The sequence below is a fragment of the Drosophila melanogaster genome, chromosome 3L (assembly GCF_000001215.4).
Source record: "Drosophila melanogaster chromosome 3L".
NCBI lineage: Eukaryota > Metazoa > Arthropoda > Insecta > Diptera > Drosophilidae > Drosophila > Drosophila melanogaster.
In genome coordinates this window covers 2,449,566-2,468,546 of record NT_037436.4, presented here as the reverse complement: position 1 = coordinate 2,468,546, position 18,981 = coordinate 2,449,566, and the positions used below count along the sequence as shown (strand labels likewise).

Genomic DNA, 18,981 nt, shown 5'->3' with positions numbered 1-18,981 from the left:
TGAACAAATTTGATAACCAATAGGTATTTATTTTTTCAGATCCCCAGGTACTGACCAGTTGAATAATCATAAGTGCTGAAATTTGAGACTAATCGGTTTTCCTGAAAGCAGTGACTGAACTATTTTCACTGGCGATTAACTATTATTTAATTGGTTATGGGCAGACACGCTCGCCATTAAAACACTAATCAAAATCAAACAAATTGCAAACTAATTTCGTTTTCATTTCTCGCCCATCAAATGGAACCGCCAAAAGAAATTCGCCACGGGCCAAAACGAACGAGAAAAAAAGGTGAATAAAAGTACAAATTATGCAAATTCATTGAAAACGAAAGGCATTCTCCAACAACTTAAACATTTGATTCGCTTCGCATTTGATTATTCATTAGCTGCGATTTTATTGGATTACCTGTTTTGTGGGGGAGTTCACTGGCGAACTGAGATTATGCAATACAACTCAGAAATATTTGAATAAACAAATATAGAGTTAAAATAAATTGCTGGAGGTAAAACTCTTATAATTTTGATTGATTTCATTTTTCAAACGTGACTGCTTTGGATATTTATGCAAATACTGGCCTAAATTTTGGACCTTGAACTCAGGAGACAATAGACACCAAACACTTGATAATTAAAATCGACTAAGTCAACAAAATTTGGCTAAAATTGCTCAAGCGAGTCGAACTCTAAAAACGTGGAAAGAAATAAAACCAAAACAAAAGCATCGGCTGCAAACATTTTTTCGTACAGATCGACAGAGAGAAAAACAATAGGGAATCCAAGTGCAAGCAAACACGAAAACAACAACAATGTCTGGACAAGAAGCTGAGCAACAACAACAAATCTGTGGCGATAGGGTAATACACTTAAAAAATATACAGGCCGTTAGAGATTTGCGAATTGAATTCTTCAACTTGAAAGGAATTTCCCGAACTGATAAGGAAGTACTTGTATATTTAAATTCTTGCTTAAAGCATTTAGTATTCTAAAAAACCATAACTTATAAATTTACTTTACTTCAATAGCACAATACTTTTTCATCACTTCTTAGCCCCAACTTTTTTCAGTGCACTGAAGTCTGCAAAGGTTTCGGTGAATCAGCAAAATGTTTGAATGGAAACAAAACAACCATTTTACAGTTTTTTTTCGGCTGTTCGACTGCAGGTAAGACAAGGAGAACGGGAGTTAGAGCGAGACGGAACCAGGCAGATGCAGCCCTTGCGAAAAAATATAGGAACTTCTGGTTTCTGTGTGAATCCTCTCCAATTTGTACAAACCTTTATGGGACTGCAATAAAAGCCACTGTTTCCGCTGCAATTTGCACTTGCACTTTCAATTGCCAGCAATTGTTTTAATTAAGAAGCAACACCTTCTTTCTGCGCGTTGCAACGATGAATTATTATTATATTTAATAATTTTTTTACAACCGGCACAAAAACGCGCGCGTTTGCAAAAGGTAAACAACTAAAACGTAAAACACGTATTTGCACTGAAACGTATTAAAATCGTTGTACATTTACTACAGAATATATTCCATCATTTTTGTGCGGCACTAATATCTGTAACTTTTGTTGTAATGTTTCATAAACAAAAACCGCGGCGTCGCAAACAGCTGTGCGTCGTTGCTTCTTCTTGCTCCGCGACGCTTGAAACGACCGTTCGGCGCGAAAACTGTTTAAAAATCGCGCTGAATTCCGGTTTTTGCCTGCTTATATACGGCACAGAGTGACCAGTTTCTATGCGGCAGATAACGCTTATTACTTTTGCATACGCTACTCTAAACCTCTCTTAAGCACACTTTCTTACTCTCTTTCTGTTAAGTTGTACGAGAAAAAAGCGCCAGTGCGGCAGAAGTTGGAAACTTGTTTCGATGGTTTGAAACTACGGAATTACCAGAAATGTTAAGATTGACATTCTGCTGGGTAACATTCAACTAACACTTCTGTTAAAAGAGTGAAACACTGTTAAGTGAAAGAGAAAAATCGATTCGTATCGTTATCGATTTCAAGTTTGAAGCAAAAAGGGAATTTTTAATTTCCACATTTGAAAGTTTGGCGCGAAACGACAATTTATAATACCTCATACTTTTGGCTGGGAAATGTAAGCAGTAGATTATATAAAACTTCATGCTGTTATTAAACATTCAGTTAGTAAGAAAGAACAGTTAGTGGCCAAACAAAACTACAGTTAAGTAGGATTTCCGTCAACTTTATTAATGTTTCTTTTTATTTGCTTTATCGGCTTTTTTGCATCACGTAAAAATATATAATGTGGCATAATATATCGTTTAAACAAGTTTTCGATAAAATATATTATTTCTTGTGTATATATCAGTTAATTAGTTTTTGCACAAACGGTAGTAAGCAATGCAAGTTTAAACTTATTTTCTAATTTTTTACAAAATGTCTGGGCTGAAGAAGCTTGTATAGGGGTTTCGGTTGCTGCTGCATGAGCAACACTGGCTGCTGCTGCTGTTGGCCTTGTTGCTGGGGCGGATGCGGCTGATGTTGCTGTGGCCGCTGGTCAAGTGGCCAGTAGTAGTAGCTCCTTGCCACGGGCTGCACTCTGACTAGGAATCTTTTGTTCGAGTGCGGAAAATTGGTTAAATCGAAAGCAAAAGTCTCTTCGGCAAACGAACACTGGGTGTGGAGTGTGCGGAGACATATACAAATGTTCAATACAAAGTGATGAACGTCTAACTAATGTAAATTTCATCTCAACTCGACAATAATTGTAAATATTTAGTTTTACTTTTGGGAACCAGTCTTGAGGAGCACACACATTTGATGCATGTATGTTGCTGTCTAAACGTTATGTCTACATATACGATTATAAAACCACAATGCCGCGGAACGTCGCACACTTACAGCAGGTTAGTAATAGCTATGGGTTAGTGCACTAACACACGGAGCACAGGACTCAGATGCTGGACGAGGAGGAGCAGGACCAGGACCAGGACCAGGACTCACCCATCTGGCTGATTCTGCTGCTGCGACTGCTGCTGTTGCTGCCGGCGACGTCTGGCCACAGCGCTGTTCTTGATTATGGCCTCGATCTCGCGGCCCCCCGAACTCTCGCCTTCGGATGCCGAGGCACAATTCCCGGCTGCATCGTCACGGGCCAGCGATCGAGGTTGTCCCAAAGTAGAGAGATTCCGCACTAGGCTCACGGCATCATCGTGCTTCGGCGTGGAGTTCTCCTTGGAAACATTCCTCAGGATCTGGGCTAAATTCCTCTGCGGATTGTCCACCTCATCACTAGCTGCTCTAGTGGCATCTGCCGAGGTGGCAGATTTGCGGAGATTGGAAACAGTGGCATGTGTGGAGCGTTTGAGCCGGTTCTTCAGCTCGGCATTGAGATCCACAGGCATTAAACCGCGTCCCATACCCATCACTGGCATTCCCGTCTTAAGAATGCTCTTAAGTGGTTCGGTGCTGGGTTTTCCTATAAAATATAGCAATCATCACAAATTAATTCATGTTAAATTTGCCAAATAATGACGTTTGTGAAGTCAGTACGAATGCAGCAAATCAATCCTTAAAAGCAGGCAAAAATCATAAATAACATGCTCAGTCACTGCTTACTTACAAATTTGAGAAGCGCAGAGTAAGGCTCGAGGCAACAAACATGCTCAAACACGATAAAGTACTTACTCAGCATTTGAATTTTACCTAATAGTATGTAACTCCCATTCTTTAGCACATTTCTTGTATTTATTTTCTTGGTGTAACAACTTCCAATTAATTAAATATTACAATAATAATAATAAATGTAATACATACTCATCATAATATAATTCCGTTTAAGGTACAATTCGTTTTTAAATGTAAATAAAAAGTAGTGTATTATGTATAAATAAGCACAAAGCTGTTTCGCATAATAATAATATAGGATAAAGGTAAACTGGAAGGCTTTGCTGGCCAGACATAATTAATATACGAGCCGTTGGGAATAAAACTGTCTCTCGGTTTAAATACATTTCTAACATACATAGTTTATTTCATTTATTACTTCGTTTTCGCTTGACATATCTGTGGAATTTTCGTTTCGTTCAGTTTGTTTTCATTATTGGGATTACTATGAGACAACTAGTTAGCTTAATAGCTTGGAATCAGGATCGGACGCATCTATCACACTGAGCGCGGACCCACACGAAGAGAGCAATATTTGTGTTTGTGTTTGGGATTTCGGGGATTTGGAAAAATTGGGAAATTTTGAATGCTCGGCCAAAATAGACAATTTTTCAGCCCAATAACTCGCCGTACAACAGCTTGAAGTTCCTGCCAGCGGCCCGGAGTTCATCCGGCGTGACCTCAATGTCCTCGATGCTGGAAATGGCGGCCTTCCGCCGGCCGACGGGCGAATGTGCTCTCTTGGGACTTGGCATGGCTGTGGGACTGGTGCAGCCGCTGGAGTAGTGATCCATGGACAGGGGTCGCGTCCTCTTGAGCAGCTCGCGCCGTTTGGAAACCACGGTAGTGATCTGCGGTAGTTTCACGTGCGCATTGGTGGCCTCAACTTGGCTGGGTGGCAGCGATTGCGTTTTATGCACGGTGGTCGTGCTGTTGCAGCTCTCCTTAACACCAAAGTACTTGGCAAAGCGATCGTCCACACTGGGCGAACGCGTTCCAACGGTCACGGAGGTGATCTCGGTGGTGTGCCGCCGATTGACGGGCTGTGGTTGCGGCTGCTGTTGTTGCACCAGTCGGCTGATTTTCCTCCGCATCTCGGACACCCTGGGCGGAGCTCGATCCTCGTCCTGCGACTGCTGGTGCTGCAGATGTTCCTGCTCGTTGGAGGCGCAGTTCTCCTTGCCCGAATCGGAGCCACTGTCGCTGGTTCCGTTCGCTAGCTTCTCGGTGTGTGGTTTCTCCTGCTGCTTTTCAATGAATGGCGACTTAACCTTACCAATGGTGCGCGAATGAACGGACAGGCTAACGGGCTCCAAGCTCTGCAGCTTGACCATGCAAGTGTTGCTCCAGCTGTTGCTCCCACTTCTACTACTGCTGTTATTGTTGCGATCGCCGCGGAAGGTATCGGGCAGGACTAGCTTTCCCACAGTCCGTATGCTGATGCGCAGGGGCGAGGTGGACGACGGCGGTTCGGTGGCGGACCTGGTCAGCACGTGGAAGCCATTGTGCTGGGAAGATTCCCTCTGGACTGGCTCCTTCTTCCTCAACTTGACCTCATCCTGGTCCACCTGCTCCTTGACCTCCTCCTGCTCGGGCTCGATGATGCTCTCCAGCGTGAGACTAGATGGCTCCTTGTCGTGGGGAATCGGAGAGTAATCCATGGGCGTGGGCGTCATACTGACACTGCTGGCGGTGGTGCTGCTCCTGGGAGTGGTGCGATCGCCGGGCGGACTCCTTGAATAGCTGCTGGTGCGACTGCGGTACCTTCCACCGGCACTGGTACTCCCACCTCCTCCGCCGCTCTCGCACAGATTGCTGAAGAAGGCCAGTCGCTCAGCCAGCGACAGGGATGAGGGTTCTATATGGGGTTTGGTTTTAGAGATTAGTTTTTGCTAGAGGAGTTAATCCTTGTGGCCTTTGCACCACTTACGCATTGCATTTGCTCAGTCTGCTCGAACTGTCTGTCACTAGTTGAAAGTATATTTAAGTCTAAATATTCATTGCTGCTGCTCTGGCTGCCTGTGGTTTCTTTCAGATGCGGCGACTTACAAGACTCAAAGACGAGCTGCGCATTCGGTTATATCCGCTGCCCACACTCAAATGCTGTCGCTGCCGCTGCTGCGATAATGCTATACATTTCCCGCACTACACTATCATTTGCAGCTGCCTTTATCAGACACTAAACAAACTGACCGACCAAACGACCGACCATCACAAAAGATGATTTGTACCCCCGCATAACTGAATCATAGAAAGTTTGTCTGGCGTTTGCAAAGCAATTTCTATAATTCGCCACTTTTTGCGCCATTTACGCTTTTTGCTTTGTCCACCACACACACACACACACACAACTGCCATCTTCTCGATTTTCATTTTCATCTGTAACTTTCGATATTGGTTCTTCCACAGCGCTTTCAATTGATATGAACTTTCTTTGTAAGCGTTTGAGTGACATATTATGTGTGGGTTGTTTGACTGATAAACGCAAAGAAATTATGGAAAATTTAGCGAGCACGATTTCAAATCTTAAAACATTACTTATAAAGAACTGGCCATTTATTGAAGAGAACTTCTTTTAGGCTTAAAGAAAGCACAAATAAATAAATCATGAAACCATATAAATCTAATCATATGATAGTTTCGCGATATGGCCAATAGTGCAAGTAAAGTTTGTACATTCACTTATTAAAGAGATGAAACAAACAGCTTATTGATTGCTAATATTTTCTTGTTGAAGGCCCTTTAACATTTGTGCATGCTAATTATATATTTAACTGGCGTCTATCAAGGTCAACGCCATTCCATCTTATCGGCAATACATTTTACTGCCTGTTTTTAGGCCAAACCACAAAGAACATGACGTCAGCTCGCACCCATTTTCAAGTGTGTCAGGAGTTGTGGTGAATGACTTTCAAGGAAGAAAACGCAATTTGGGTAGGCGTAAAAAATGTTGTTAATTAAGATCGTTAAATTATGAACGCTTAATTAATTGCGCTAAAGAGCTCGATGGAAATGTGGCAAATAAATATGGAAAAATAAATCACGCGCGTCTTAAATTACATAAAAATACAGTTGTGGGGCATAAATTATTATTAGTTTTCTCATGCGGCAACACAACAACAGCAATAAAACAAGTCAAAACAGCAACAATAACGAGGAGTTAATTCATTTGTTAGAGAACTCAAACTGGCGTAAATAATGAAAAACTCGTAAATGAAAACCCAATGTACGCACATGCATGGAAAACCGAACTAGAGTACAAATTTCTTTTGCAGTTTTTCCATTTCTTTCATTGCGCAATTTGGCGTGGCTGCCTTTTTTTGCATCCCGAATTTGGCATTGTTTTTTTTATTTTTTTTTTATTTTAAATCGGCCAATGCGAATTTGTTCAAGTTAATTATGAATTAGTCTCAGGCGAGTCAATGAAAACTATATGAAATTATAGAAAACACAGACACAGTAAGCAACAACAATAAGTATTTTGTACATGTTTTATCATTCCAAATGAGCATCGTGCAAATCAAAAGAAAACGTAAAATGGCCAAGATGAGGGAGGAGTTGAGAGCCGGAAAAGCTGGAATCACCAGCTTATCGGAGTATCAATCTCCTCCCTTAAGAATCGACTAATATCCATATAGTTACTCACCGAATTCCGCATCTATCGTTGCATTTGGCGTGGACCGCTCGTCACTGTGCATGGAATTGTCGGCTGCACTTGAAGACACCTCCGCCGACGACGCTGGTGGAGATTGACGGGAGTTGGTGGTTCCTGAAATGGATGATTTGATTACAATGGTTGTACTGTGCCGCTTGATTGTGGTAGGCATATCTAAGTTAATAAATCAAATGATGCATCCCAAACAAGAATAATAAAATTGTTTTGTGCTTTCTCGTCGAGTGTACTACTAATAACATTTAAAATTTGACATAGTTCTCCAGGCGGGCTTGGTTACTATATTACATGACTTCGATACGGGCTCGATAACGAAAGTCTAATCTAAAGTGACCTGCACCACAAACCCTCGACTACCCCTTCCCGTGGTGTCCCTGGTCACCTGGTCACAAATGTTGCGCAACACGCAAGCCTCAATTAGTTGTTGATTGCCGGAGACAGCGACTTTCCGAAGTGCGGGTGAGTGTGAGGCAAGTGACACACATTTTACAGCTTATTAACTTGGCCAACAACCATGAGAGGCCTGCCGCAATAACACCGAACTAATGGCAAAATCTGGCAAGCACTCTGGAGTGAGCTCTACACACATTGACCAGCAGGGAGGCTTTACTAATTAATATTCGCAAAGGTATGGCTTTTGGCTGGGTCTCTCAAATGTTTACGTGTTTGCTTAGTGTCATCCAAAGTGGCCCATAAAGTAGAATTGTCATAAATTATTTATACGCTAAAACACTATCTATTTATTTTCCTATCAACTAACTTCCTTCGGTACAATACTGCAAACTCCACAAAAAAAAAAGTACTGTGGCCCTAGCCCAACTCCAGCTCGAATCTACTCCCATTCTGGCCACTGTGGTCTTGGCCTTCTTGTTCCGGTCGGCTTGCGACATGGGGCAACCAAGTTCGCGGTGCCACCGGTTCACTTAGCGGTCGCTGCTCGTCTGCTTTATTGCTTTATGCTAATTTCTGCGAAGCCAGCGAATGACGATAGGTGGGCCGTGGCCGTGCTGATAGGTGGGTGAATGGCATCCCGACCCACAAACTCCCCATCAGCAGACCTTTGCTATTTATTTGGCTACTTTACTAACCCGTTGCCCGTTGGTTGCGCGACTGCTCCTGCAATTGCTGGAACATATTGGCCCTGGCCCGAACGCTGTTGCTCCGCGTCAGGCCACTGGGCGGTGTCATGGTGGTTGCAGTGGTCGTGGATGTTGAGTTGGCAGATGCGGAAGCGGCTGTCTCGTCGCTCAGCGACTGAATAGCCGAGTCCTCCTCCAAAGCGGACATCTCAAAGATGTGCTCGCTGTCCGTGCCGATGGATAGGGTTAGCTGCTCGCTGAGATTGATGCTGTCGTTCACCGAGTTCTGGCGTGCCAAAGCGGAGCCACCAGTAGCCTGACCGGCCAGGTGGACAACTCGCGGCGACTGCAGCGGTTGGGTGGAGCTGCGGGCCAGACGGAACGAGGATCCCGCTCCCGAGTTCGTCGACGAGGATAGCAGCAGTGGCGCGGGCACGTGGCTGAGTGGCTGTCCGGTGATCGGCGAAATCAGCGGTGCATGCGGTGCGTGGGTCAAGCGGATGTCCAGCGGCTTGGTGGGCTTGAAGGCCGATGTAGCCGAGATGTCGAAGGGCGCGGAGTTGGCTTTGAAGCTGTAATAGAAGAATATATGTACAAATCAATAAGCATCAATGTTTTGGTTTCATGGTTTAATAGCATGTTTTTATATGTCAATATTATAATTTAATGTGATTAAAATATGAAGAAATATTTGCATAGCATATAACATTGTTTGTTTTTTGTCTAAAATCTCTTGTTTCCCCTCGGCGCAGAAATTTACATAACAACAGGCTTAATACACTGTGAATCTCTTTGTGAACATTCATCTCTATCATTCTCCCTCGGACATAATTATAATTATAGGCAATTTTGGCCAACTTAATTATGTTTTGGTGGTGAAACTTTGCCGCTGCCGGCTGCTGCTGTTGTGGATTCACTGCGCGCCTCCAGGGTAGCGAAGGTAAAAGTTTAAAAGGCCGACGATGGCCAGAAGAATTAGCCAAACGGTTTCGGCAATATAATGCCAGCAGTGAAAGGTAATTGAATTGATGATAAGAGAAATAAAAGCTAAATATATGTACTGCCGATTGTGTGTATTTTTCCACACAGGCTCTTGTGCATAAACTTGCAAGTTTATCACCCTCCAAAGGCCTCTTGAACATTTTCCTTCTATATTTAGTACCTCACCTACAACTTGTTCGACTCTCGAGTTTTTCCGATATTTGTTTTGTTTATCAGGCCTATTTTCCACGCCTGGCGCACATCGAATGTTAAAAAGAGGAAGCGGAAAATAACAAAAAGACTAAAAATATACAACAATTTTAATGCAACAACTGGCTAATTGGATTTCGGGTGAGGGCGGTGAAGGCAAAAACGCTCCGTGAGAATTCTCTCGTTCGAATTTCGAACACTTCGAGGCTCAATAAAAAACAAAAAAAATAATGATTTGCGACAACAGTTGTCGAGAATTATAGGAAATATATACGACTGTAGATTTCGAGTGATCTAATCGAAGAGCAGCGGCGTTGCTATTTGGCCAAAATATACAAATATATATAAAAAACAGCTCACGGATTTTGCCAATCTAGCGGGTACACAAACCACAAACAGACATTTGGCGGAATATTTCACGGGCAAAAAACACACACATTTAGCACGCAAATTAATGCAGACACTGTCAGCGCTGCTTAGCTCTATATAATTTTAAATATATTTCGCAAATTTGGCAATTTGTGACAATCGAATGTTGGAATTTTCATTTGGCTGCACGACTGCACACTTTCATGGAATTTATTTTTAGCGCATTACACAATATATATACATTTCGAGAGCTAGCGATTCGTCGTGGCACACATCTTCTCACTGAATTTTCACGGATTTTCCCAAATTTTATTTTTTATTAACTACCTCTTTTTCCAATTCACACGCGGTTGGCGAGCCCGTCTACCGGCAACTGGGCAAGAATTTCCGAAGGGAACGTGGTTTTCCTTCCACTAAGCACACATGCGACTCTATAGGGTATACACTATACTCCCTACTATCTGGTTCTGCACCTGATAACGCGAAGACCGCACCGCCGAGAGCCGCACCGCGATTCGGATGATAAATTTATCAGTTAGTTTTTCGATTTCTTTAACACACACTATTCACTGTTTATTTTCCTATCTACGAGGCGAGGAATCTATAGTTTTTCGATACTCAAATTCGAGTTCTTTGCGTAAAATACAATTTATATTTCAGCGCTGCTTCGGGATACGTGAAAAGTGAAAAAGCGATCGCGAGCAACTAAACTGAGCGCAAAAATTGTACAAACAAAACGCCGAGCAGAAGAGCAGAGAACGTCGGCAGAGGAAAGTGAGGGGTGGTGCGGCGGGGCGCGCTGAGTGGTGCGGTGTTTTTGGTGGTGCGCTGCTGCTCTGCCGCAGTCGACGTCGCTGTCGGCAAATTTAAATTATTTTCAGCTTTATTTTCTTGCCTTTTTTTTTATTGCCCGTGCTTTATATTTATTTTGGTATGGTATTTTCCTTCTTTTCCGCCGTCTGTCTGGGAAATGCCTTCGTTGGCTTTTCTTTTGCGGTGCATTTTCTTTGACTCTTTCATTTCGGGAAAGAGAAATCTTCGGCAAAGGCAAAGAGCAAAGCAAATATAATACAGCTATAATACTAAAAAAAAAAAAAACTGGACATCATTCAAAGTACATTCTAATATGACTAATAATAGTGTTTAAAAATGGCAAAGCATAAAAAACTGCAACATAAAAAACTGCATTGTTTTTGGCCCTGTCATATTCATTATACTCATTTAAAGAATTTGTGAATGGTCCATTCCGACCGTCTGAGGTGTGACATACATGATTTATTTATAGAAAATGCAGACATGCAGACAATTTCTCAATGGGCGCATAAAATAATTATTTCCCCATAGGAAACCTGCATACATCTCGCCGCAAAGTTCGTTTTTTTGACATGTTTACGATTGGGCTATTAATGTGATTCTTTTTTAGCCGTAAAACCGAAAGGCAAAGTCTCGTTTGTGGCTGACTAACGGTTACTTTTACGTTGGCTATCTTATCGGGAGATTAGTAAAGATACAGCATAACTTCGAATTGGACATATATGAGCTGTATCGATTTAATCGGCCAACACATGTCAGCGTGCACTTTTTTTACTATCTCAATGCCGGCGATTACAATTCGAAATTTTTTTCGCTTTTGCTTTGGACATTTTTTTTGAGATTGATTTTCGGTTTTCTTGTTACCCCGTTTACCGTTTTCTGATATACGCCTCAAACATTTTTTCGCTCTGACGTCGCTGCAGCAATAACATGGAACGACTATCGCCCTTCCGGGGAATCCTCCTAGTCCAAAAGTACAGACACGGAAATTCCAGATAGAAGATACAAAAGTATCTGTATCTGAACGCGTTCGCCCGCTGCAAACTACTGAATGCAACTGCAAGCGAATATTGGACAGCATAAATTTCACGCCACGAAGCGTCGGCAAAAGTGCAAAAGATATTGACAATACTGTAAAGTCCCAAATGAGAAGACTTTACTCGTTGAGTTTTTGTAAGAAACTAATTTTATTTGGAAATATCTTCGGTTTAAATAGGTGACATGAGAATCGCATCTTAAAGTAAATGGCCTACGCAGAGGCCTAAGTAAATAGTCCCCGCCTTATCGAGGTCCCACGCTCGGGCACATCTGCCTATCTTGAGCGGCGAGGACCTTATCTGTGGTCTCCCACTAAGGGACTATTTTAGGAGGCGGGGAACGATCTCAAGTGACTGACTCATGTAGTGTGCACTTAAATTACATGTTTTTGAGCAATGCACCCATGTCGCCTTAGATAACAAAATCCTAAATATAATTTATCGCTCTCGATTCATTTACATAAGATATGAACGGAGCCCAAAATTGTAAGTCTTTAAATATATTCGTGTTCATGTGTGAACATTCTGCCAAAGGGCCAGCAAGCTGAGATGTACATTAGTATATTAGTTGCATTTATAACAGTAGTGGACTGTATTTATTTGATATATGTTCATTTATTTTGCAACTAAGATTTCAATGGGCCTAGTTTTTCTGGCTTTTAATTTTATTGGATTACAATTGTGGTTTATATTATTTTTAATTCAACAATTTGTACTCAATTAACTTATTTTAAACATTTTGCTTTTTCTATGTAGAAGTACATTTTCTATTAAACAACGATATAGTGGACTGTATATTTTTATTTGTTATATTATTTTATTGTTTATTTACTATTGATATTTATAGTACTGGCAACGGACCTGCAAAGGTTATTGCTTGCATTCTTTGTTGCACAGCACATTTCCGTATGAAATATATTATTAATACTATCATTAGTATTAAAGCAATAATTAATCCAGCATGTCCGGAAATATGATGGAAATGTAAATCTTTCAATTTTTGATGGTTCTCTTTCATAAATTTAATTTCATTATTCAATCGTTCAAATTCCTCAGTATGATTTAATATTGATAGTTTCAGCGGATCCCAAATAATCTTCGGCGCTTCACTAATTTCTCCTATATAAGGTGTTGATAATAATTCTTCACTTTCGGACTGAATGTTATGGTGGGCAACTAGAATTTTATCGTCGGTTCTTGCCGTACAATATGGCGCAATGCTTAAAACTCCTTGCTGAGGCAAATCAAACAATTCAATTTGAGAGCCAGTACATTGCAGACGGACTTTTGAATTCGCAGGAACCTTAAACAACCAACTACTTTTCTTTTCTAACTCTACCCAGTAACTTTTAGAGTCGACTACTGTTTTATAGATGCAGTTCGCCGCTTTATCTGGCTTTAGAGGCTGAATCTCACATGCATTATCATTCGCTGAATTCCAGGGCCAACTTCCTTTGCATATTCTCTTATTTAGTTGCCATTTCTGACATTGATTTAATGTGGCTTCCGTCATTATGTGATAGGAATCTATCTCAAAATTATAAATTAAATATTCGGACGTTGTATGCACCATTATTATCCGATCTTCATTTCGAATTGGCACCGGAATAAGCCTGAACAATTTGGATGGATGCCTGCTAAACAGAGGCACTTTTGCACTAATGATCAATTTATCGTCGATGAATAAACCCCTGGCTGTTAACAGTGTATACACTTCCTTAAGTTCCGTACCTGACCGTTTTCCTGGAATTACTAGGTTCTCCGAAAGACTCTGCTGAATTTTGGCAATTTCTTTTTTAAGCTGATTTGGCCTGAGAATATTTGTATTTAGCCTACCGTGATTAATATCAATCAACAGGCTTATAATGCCTGCTTGAATTTTTTCGCCTTCTTCAATCAATGAGTGTAGCTGTTTCGTAATCATAAAGAATTTTATTGATTCCTTATAAACATAATAATTTTCTTTAAGAACTTCTGTCATGTTCTCAATTCTTATTTGCATACTTCTAAAATTGGAGTTAACATCTTCTGTTGTTCTCTTTAATAGATTAGAAGTTGAATCAACCACAGATGTTTGTTTTTGAATTAGTTTATCAAGGTTGTTCTGGTTATCTAACAAATTCTTCATATTTTCTTCTAATTGCTCTCTATCATCTTCATCCATTATACCAAATAAAATATGATACAAGGAACCCATAAATTCGAAAGGAGCACGCTTGCTTCTAGATCTAGACTGTATCATAAACAATTTATTGTTTTCTTCAAGTTCCGATAACTGACTTTGCATATTATCTAAGACTAGACTACATTGCTCTTCAAAGCTATGAAGTCTTTCGCAAACTTTCCTCATACTTTGTATAAGCGCATTACCCTTTGTTAACATTTTAAAATATGGATCCATTTTATAATAGATAACCAAATTCCAAGAAGTACTCACAATCTCAACATCTCCTAGCGGGTCTAGATATATTGCTGAGGTTTTATTTATTTTGTCTATAGAATATCTTGGTGCTATATCTTTAGGTAATGCGCTAGAAACTTGACAACTTAACACAAACAACAACATTGCCATAATGATTCCGATCTTGGACATTCCCGATGTCGCTCTAGTTCGTCTTTTTGGCTCTTGGTCAGCCTCATTTTTGTCAACAGACTTTATTCCTTCCAAGGGACAAATTTTAGTAATGGGTCTAGTGATATATCCTTCCTGCATCTTTACTTTAGCCACTCGGACCTTATCATCATTCCCCTTATGCACCTTTTCCACCTTTCCTAAAGGCCATCTTGCAGGATGACAATTCTCATCCTTTAATAAAACTATTTGCCCTTCTTCTATATTAGGAATTTCCTTTTTCCATTTATTCCTTTGCTGGAGCGTATGCAAATATTCACTTTTCCACTTAACCCAGAAATCTTTCTTCATTTTTTGGATAAGTCTCCACCTATCCAAATTTCCGATTTTTTCATCTTCCATTGGTTCGACTATTTCTAAAGGTGGTCTTCCAATTAAAAAATGCCCTGGTGTTAAAACTTCTTGTTGGTCCTTCTCACTAACTATAGTGTATAATGGCCTTGAATTTAAGCATGCTTCTATTTGACATAAAAGAGTTGACATTTCTTCGTAAGTCAAAATAGTGTCGCCGATTATACGCTTTAAATGGTATTTCATTGACTTAACTCCAGCTTCCCAAATACCTCCGAAGTGAGGTCCTGCCGGGGGAATAAAATGCCAATCAATCCTGTCCTTTTCAAGCTGCGCTGCAATCGTTATATTTTCTTGTATTGCATTAAATAACTCTTGATCTAATTTTCTTGCAGCTCCTACAAAATTTGTTCCGTTGTCTGAATAGATATTGGAACATTTTCCCCGTCTAGCAATAAATCTTCTGAGTGCTGCTAAAAATGCGTCTGAAGTTAGATCGCTTACCATTTCTAAGTGTATGGCTTTGGTGGCCATGCAAACGAATACAGCAACGTATCCTTTAAATGTTTTTTGGCCACGATTTTTTGAACATTTAACATAATAAGGACCTGCGTAATCTATTCCAGTATTAAGAAACGGGAATGTCATCGTCACTCTATATTTTGGCAAGTTACCCATTATTTGCTGAGCTGTATTTTGTTTATACCTTGCACACGTTACACATTCTCTTAAATACTTTTTCAACGAATTTTTCAACCCGAAAATCCAATACTTTCTTTGGATATAGTTTCGCATTAGGTTTATCCCTCCATGCAATGTTTCCTTATGAGCATTTTTTATTAATAAGCTTGTTAGGTGGCATTTTTCTAAAATGATTGGATGTTTAACATTAAATTCTGCATTGGAATTTTGCAATCTTCCTCCAACTCTTAGAACCCCATCCTTGTCCAAAAATGGATTCAATGACAATATTTTATTATTTGTCTTGATTTCCTTTTTGATTTTAAGGCACTTTATCTCTTGCCTAAACTGGTATTCTTGTTGTTTCTTAATAACAACTGTTTCCGCTATTCTTATCTCCTTTACTGAAATAATTGATGAATAGGCTTTATTTCTTGTTTTCATCTGCACGAATCTATTTATGTATGCTATTATACGTATAAGTTTTTCTATACTGGAATACCTTTCTATTAATTCGTAAATAGGATCATCTATTTTGTCATTTAATACCGTATTTATTAAGACAGGTTCTTCTACAGACTGCTGCCGAGGCCAAAGTTCTTTTGGGTCTGCTAGCCATTTCGGACCTTTCCACCAAAAATCACAGTTGATCAACTGGTTAGAATCCACTCCCCTGGATGCTAAATCTGCTGGATTATCCTCTGACTTAACATGATTCCATTCAGTATTTTTTAATTTCCGAATGTCATCCGTTCTTCTTTTTATAAATTTGATCTTACTTTGACCACTGTTAATCCATGCTAAGGTAATCGTGGAATCACTCCAAGCATAGATCTCCATTATATTGTCAATTGATCCTTTTAGTCTTTGGATTAATTCACTAAGCAGGTGAGCTGCACACAGCTCGAGTTTGGGAATTGTCTTCCTATTTTTTATAGGGTTGACTCTACTTTTGCTAGCTATTATATTAACATGAGGTCCTACTTTAGCATAGACTACTGCAGCATATGCTTTTTCGGAGGCGTCCGCAAATCCGTGAATCTGAATGACTGAAGAACTGTTTGAATTAATCCACCTTGGGATTCGAATATTCTCTAACAATAATAAATTTTCTTTATATTTTTCCCAATAATTTTTATCTTCTATGGATAATTCCTGATCCCATTCATTTTTATTTATCCAAAGTTTTTGAATAAAAAGTTTTCCTGAAACCGTGACTGGTGCCAACCATCCTAACGGATCAAATATTTTTGCTAGCGTTGATAACACAACGCGCTTATTTATATTTTTTGATTCATCATTACAATTTACGCTGAACTTAAATAAATCCTTTTGAGGTTCCCATTTTAGTCCTAAAGTTTTAACACATTCATTTTCGATAATATTGAGAACCTTATTGTCCCCTGTGTCCTCCACAGTGGTTAATATTTTGGAATTGTTGGAAATCCATTTCCTTAAGTTGAATCCAACTTTCTGCAATTCATGGGGAATTAATGTTATTAATTTATTAGCTTCTTCTACCGAATCAGCTCCAGTCATTAGGTCATCCATATAGAAATCATTCCTAATTATTGCACTAATAACTTGGTTTTTACATTTATCTGCAATATCTACCAGAACCCTGGTAGCCAAATATGGTGCAGATGCAGTTCCGTAAGTGACTGTGGTTAATTTATATGTTTTAATTTTTTCTTTTGGAGAATTTCTCCATAAAATATATTGATATTTTTGATCATTATTATCTATTTTAATTTGTCGGTACATCTTTTCAATGTCTGCCGAAACAACAAATTCCCATTTTCTCCATTTAATAATAATGTCAAAAATATCTTTTTGAACTCGTGGCCCAACCCACATTATGTCGTTCAAACTTTTGTTATTCGTAGTTTTTGCTGAAGCATCAAAAACTACTCTCAATTTGGTCGTAAGGCTTGAATCTCTAATCACTGCCTGGTGCGGTAAAAAATATTTGCCTTCATCACTCACTTCAATCATGTGTCCTAAATCCATGTATTCATTCATGAATTTAGTGTAGTCAACCTTAAGTTTTTCATTTCTTTTTAGTTTTTTCTCCAGATTCATGTAACGAGCTATCGCTTGTTTCTTTGAATCTCCTAAGGTGACATCCTCCTTGAATGGAATTGACACAATGTATCGCCCATCTGAATCTTTTTTTGTCGTTTTGATAAATTTATTTTCACAGATTTCAGACTCGATATCATCTTTTTCTTCTTCTTCCACTTCCCAGTAGCGATCTAACTCTTTTATTTCTATTGTTGTGGCTACAATGGTTTCTTTTCCTTTGGATTTTTTACATCCAGAAACTATCCACCCGAAATCAGTTTTTTGCCCAAGGAGACCGTCTATTTTTATAACTCCATTTTGCAGAATGTGAGTATATACGTCTGCTCCAATGATTAAATCAATGCGACCCGGTTTATTAAAATCGGGGTCGGCTAATTTAAAGTTCTTCCATTTTTTCTGATCAACATTAATCGTGTTGACTGGAAGTGCCTTCATAAGTTTTGGGAGAATAATTGCTTCAATTTCTAAATTTTTCGGAGAATTTCTTATCGAAATAACCGCTTTGTGCTTGGAGATGCACGTTCCTGTGGAAGATACTCCACTTATTTCAGTATGAGACCGAAATTTTTTCAATTTTAGAATCTGTGCAGACTCTTCTGAAATAATTGTGCTTTGAGAGCCACTATCAATCAATGCTCTTAATTGTTCAAAGCCTCCATACCTCGACTTTACTTGAATCAAGGCCGTGGCCAACAAGGCTTGACCTGTTGTTCTACACGTATTCACTTTTTCTGGATTATGACCTGCAAAGTGAAGTAACGTGTGGTGAGGTTTACGACAAGTCGAACAAAGCTGCTCGCTTATACATTTTTTACCAAACGGATGCCTCAGACATCTTAGGCAAATCCCATTTTTTCTTACCCAGTCAGACCGTTCTGCTGGATTCATTATTTTAAATTTATGGCATTGAATTAAATAATGCCCTGGTAGTTTGCAATATGCACAATTGTCACTATAATTTTTATTCTTGTTATTATTAATCATTTTCTTTACAGGTTTTACTTCCTGTGAGAATGATGATATAGAATTGAGCCTTTGCTCTAAAAAGTCCATGACATCAGAAAGTGCCTGTATTTCTTTTGTCTTTTTAACATGGCTTTCATATAAATTGAGTGATTCTTTATTGAATTTCCGAAGAATTATGTGAGCGAAAATTGCATCCACATCTTCTGGTAATTGTGCCTTTAATTTTATAATATAAATTGACTCGTTAATCGTGTCAATAAATGTCTTTATTTGCTTATTGGATTCTAAATTTAAATTTGGCATATCCATAAGCCTATTCATATGATCTGAGAATATGTTTCTTTTATTCTCATATCGCTTGGTCAAAAACTCCCAAGTGGCTTCATAATTTTCTCCAGAGCCGAGCAGTAAATGAGTAACCACATTTCTGGCTTCTCCTTTTAATGCTGACTTTAGATAATTAAATTTGAGAGAAGGACTGAGATCCTCTCTCACATGTATGAGCTCTGTAAAGAGTTCATTAAAAAGATCC

General features: G+C 39.5%; 1 protein-coding gene across 26 annotated transcripts in view, besides 1 other annotated feature; it reads right to left on the bottom strand.

Moving 5' to 3' along the window:
- Svil (Supervillin) overlaps nt 1-18,981 on the bottom strand; it is a 121,572-nt gene that overhangs the window by 30,680 nt on the left and 71,911 nt on the right. For 12 of the 26 annotated variants that reach the window (NM_001274398.2, NM_001299988.1, NM_001299987.1 and 9 more), the window contains 3 exons: nt 8,394-8,956; nt 7,279-7,401; nt 3,698-5,490 (listed from right to left, as the gene is read on the bottom strand). In NM_001274398.2, coding sequence (NP_001261327.1) covers nt 4,244-5,490; nt 7,279-7,401; nt 8,394-8,956 — 1,933 coding nt within the window. In that variant the 3' untranslated portion in view covers nt 3,698-4,243. Of the gene's footprint in view, nt 1-1,277; nt 1,687-2,193; nt 3,445-3,697; nt 5,491-5,562; nt 5,687-7,278; nt 7,570-8,393; nt 8,957-10,271; nt 10,645-11,630; nt 11,941-18,981 lie in introns of those variants that run through there. The other 14 variants (NM_001202100.2, NM_001259639.1, NM_001202102.2 and 11 more) reach the window with 11 other exon arrangements.
- Nucleotides 11,890-18,981: part of a mobile genetic element that runs on past the window's edge.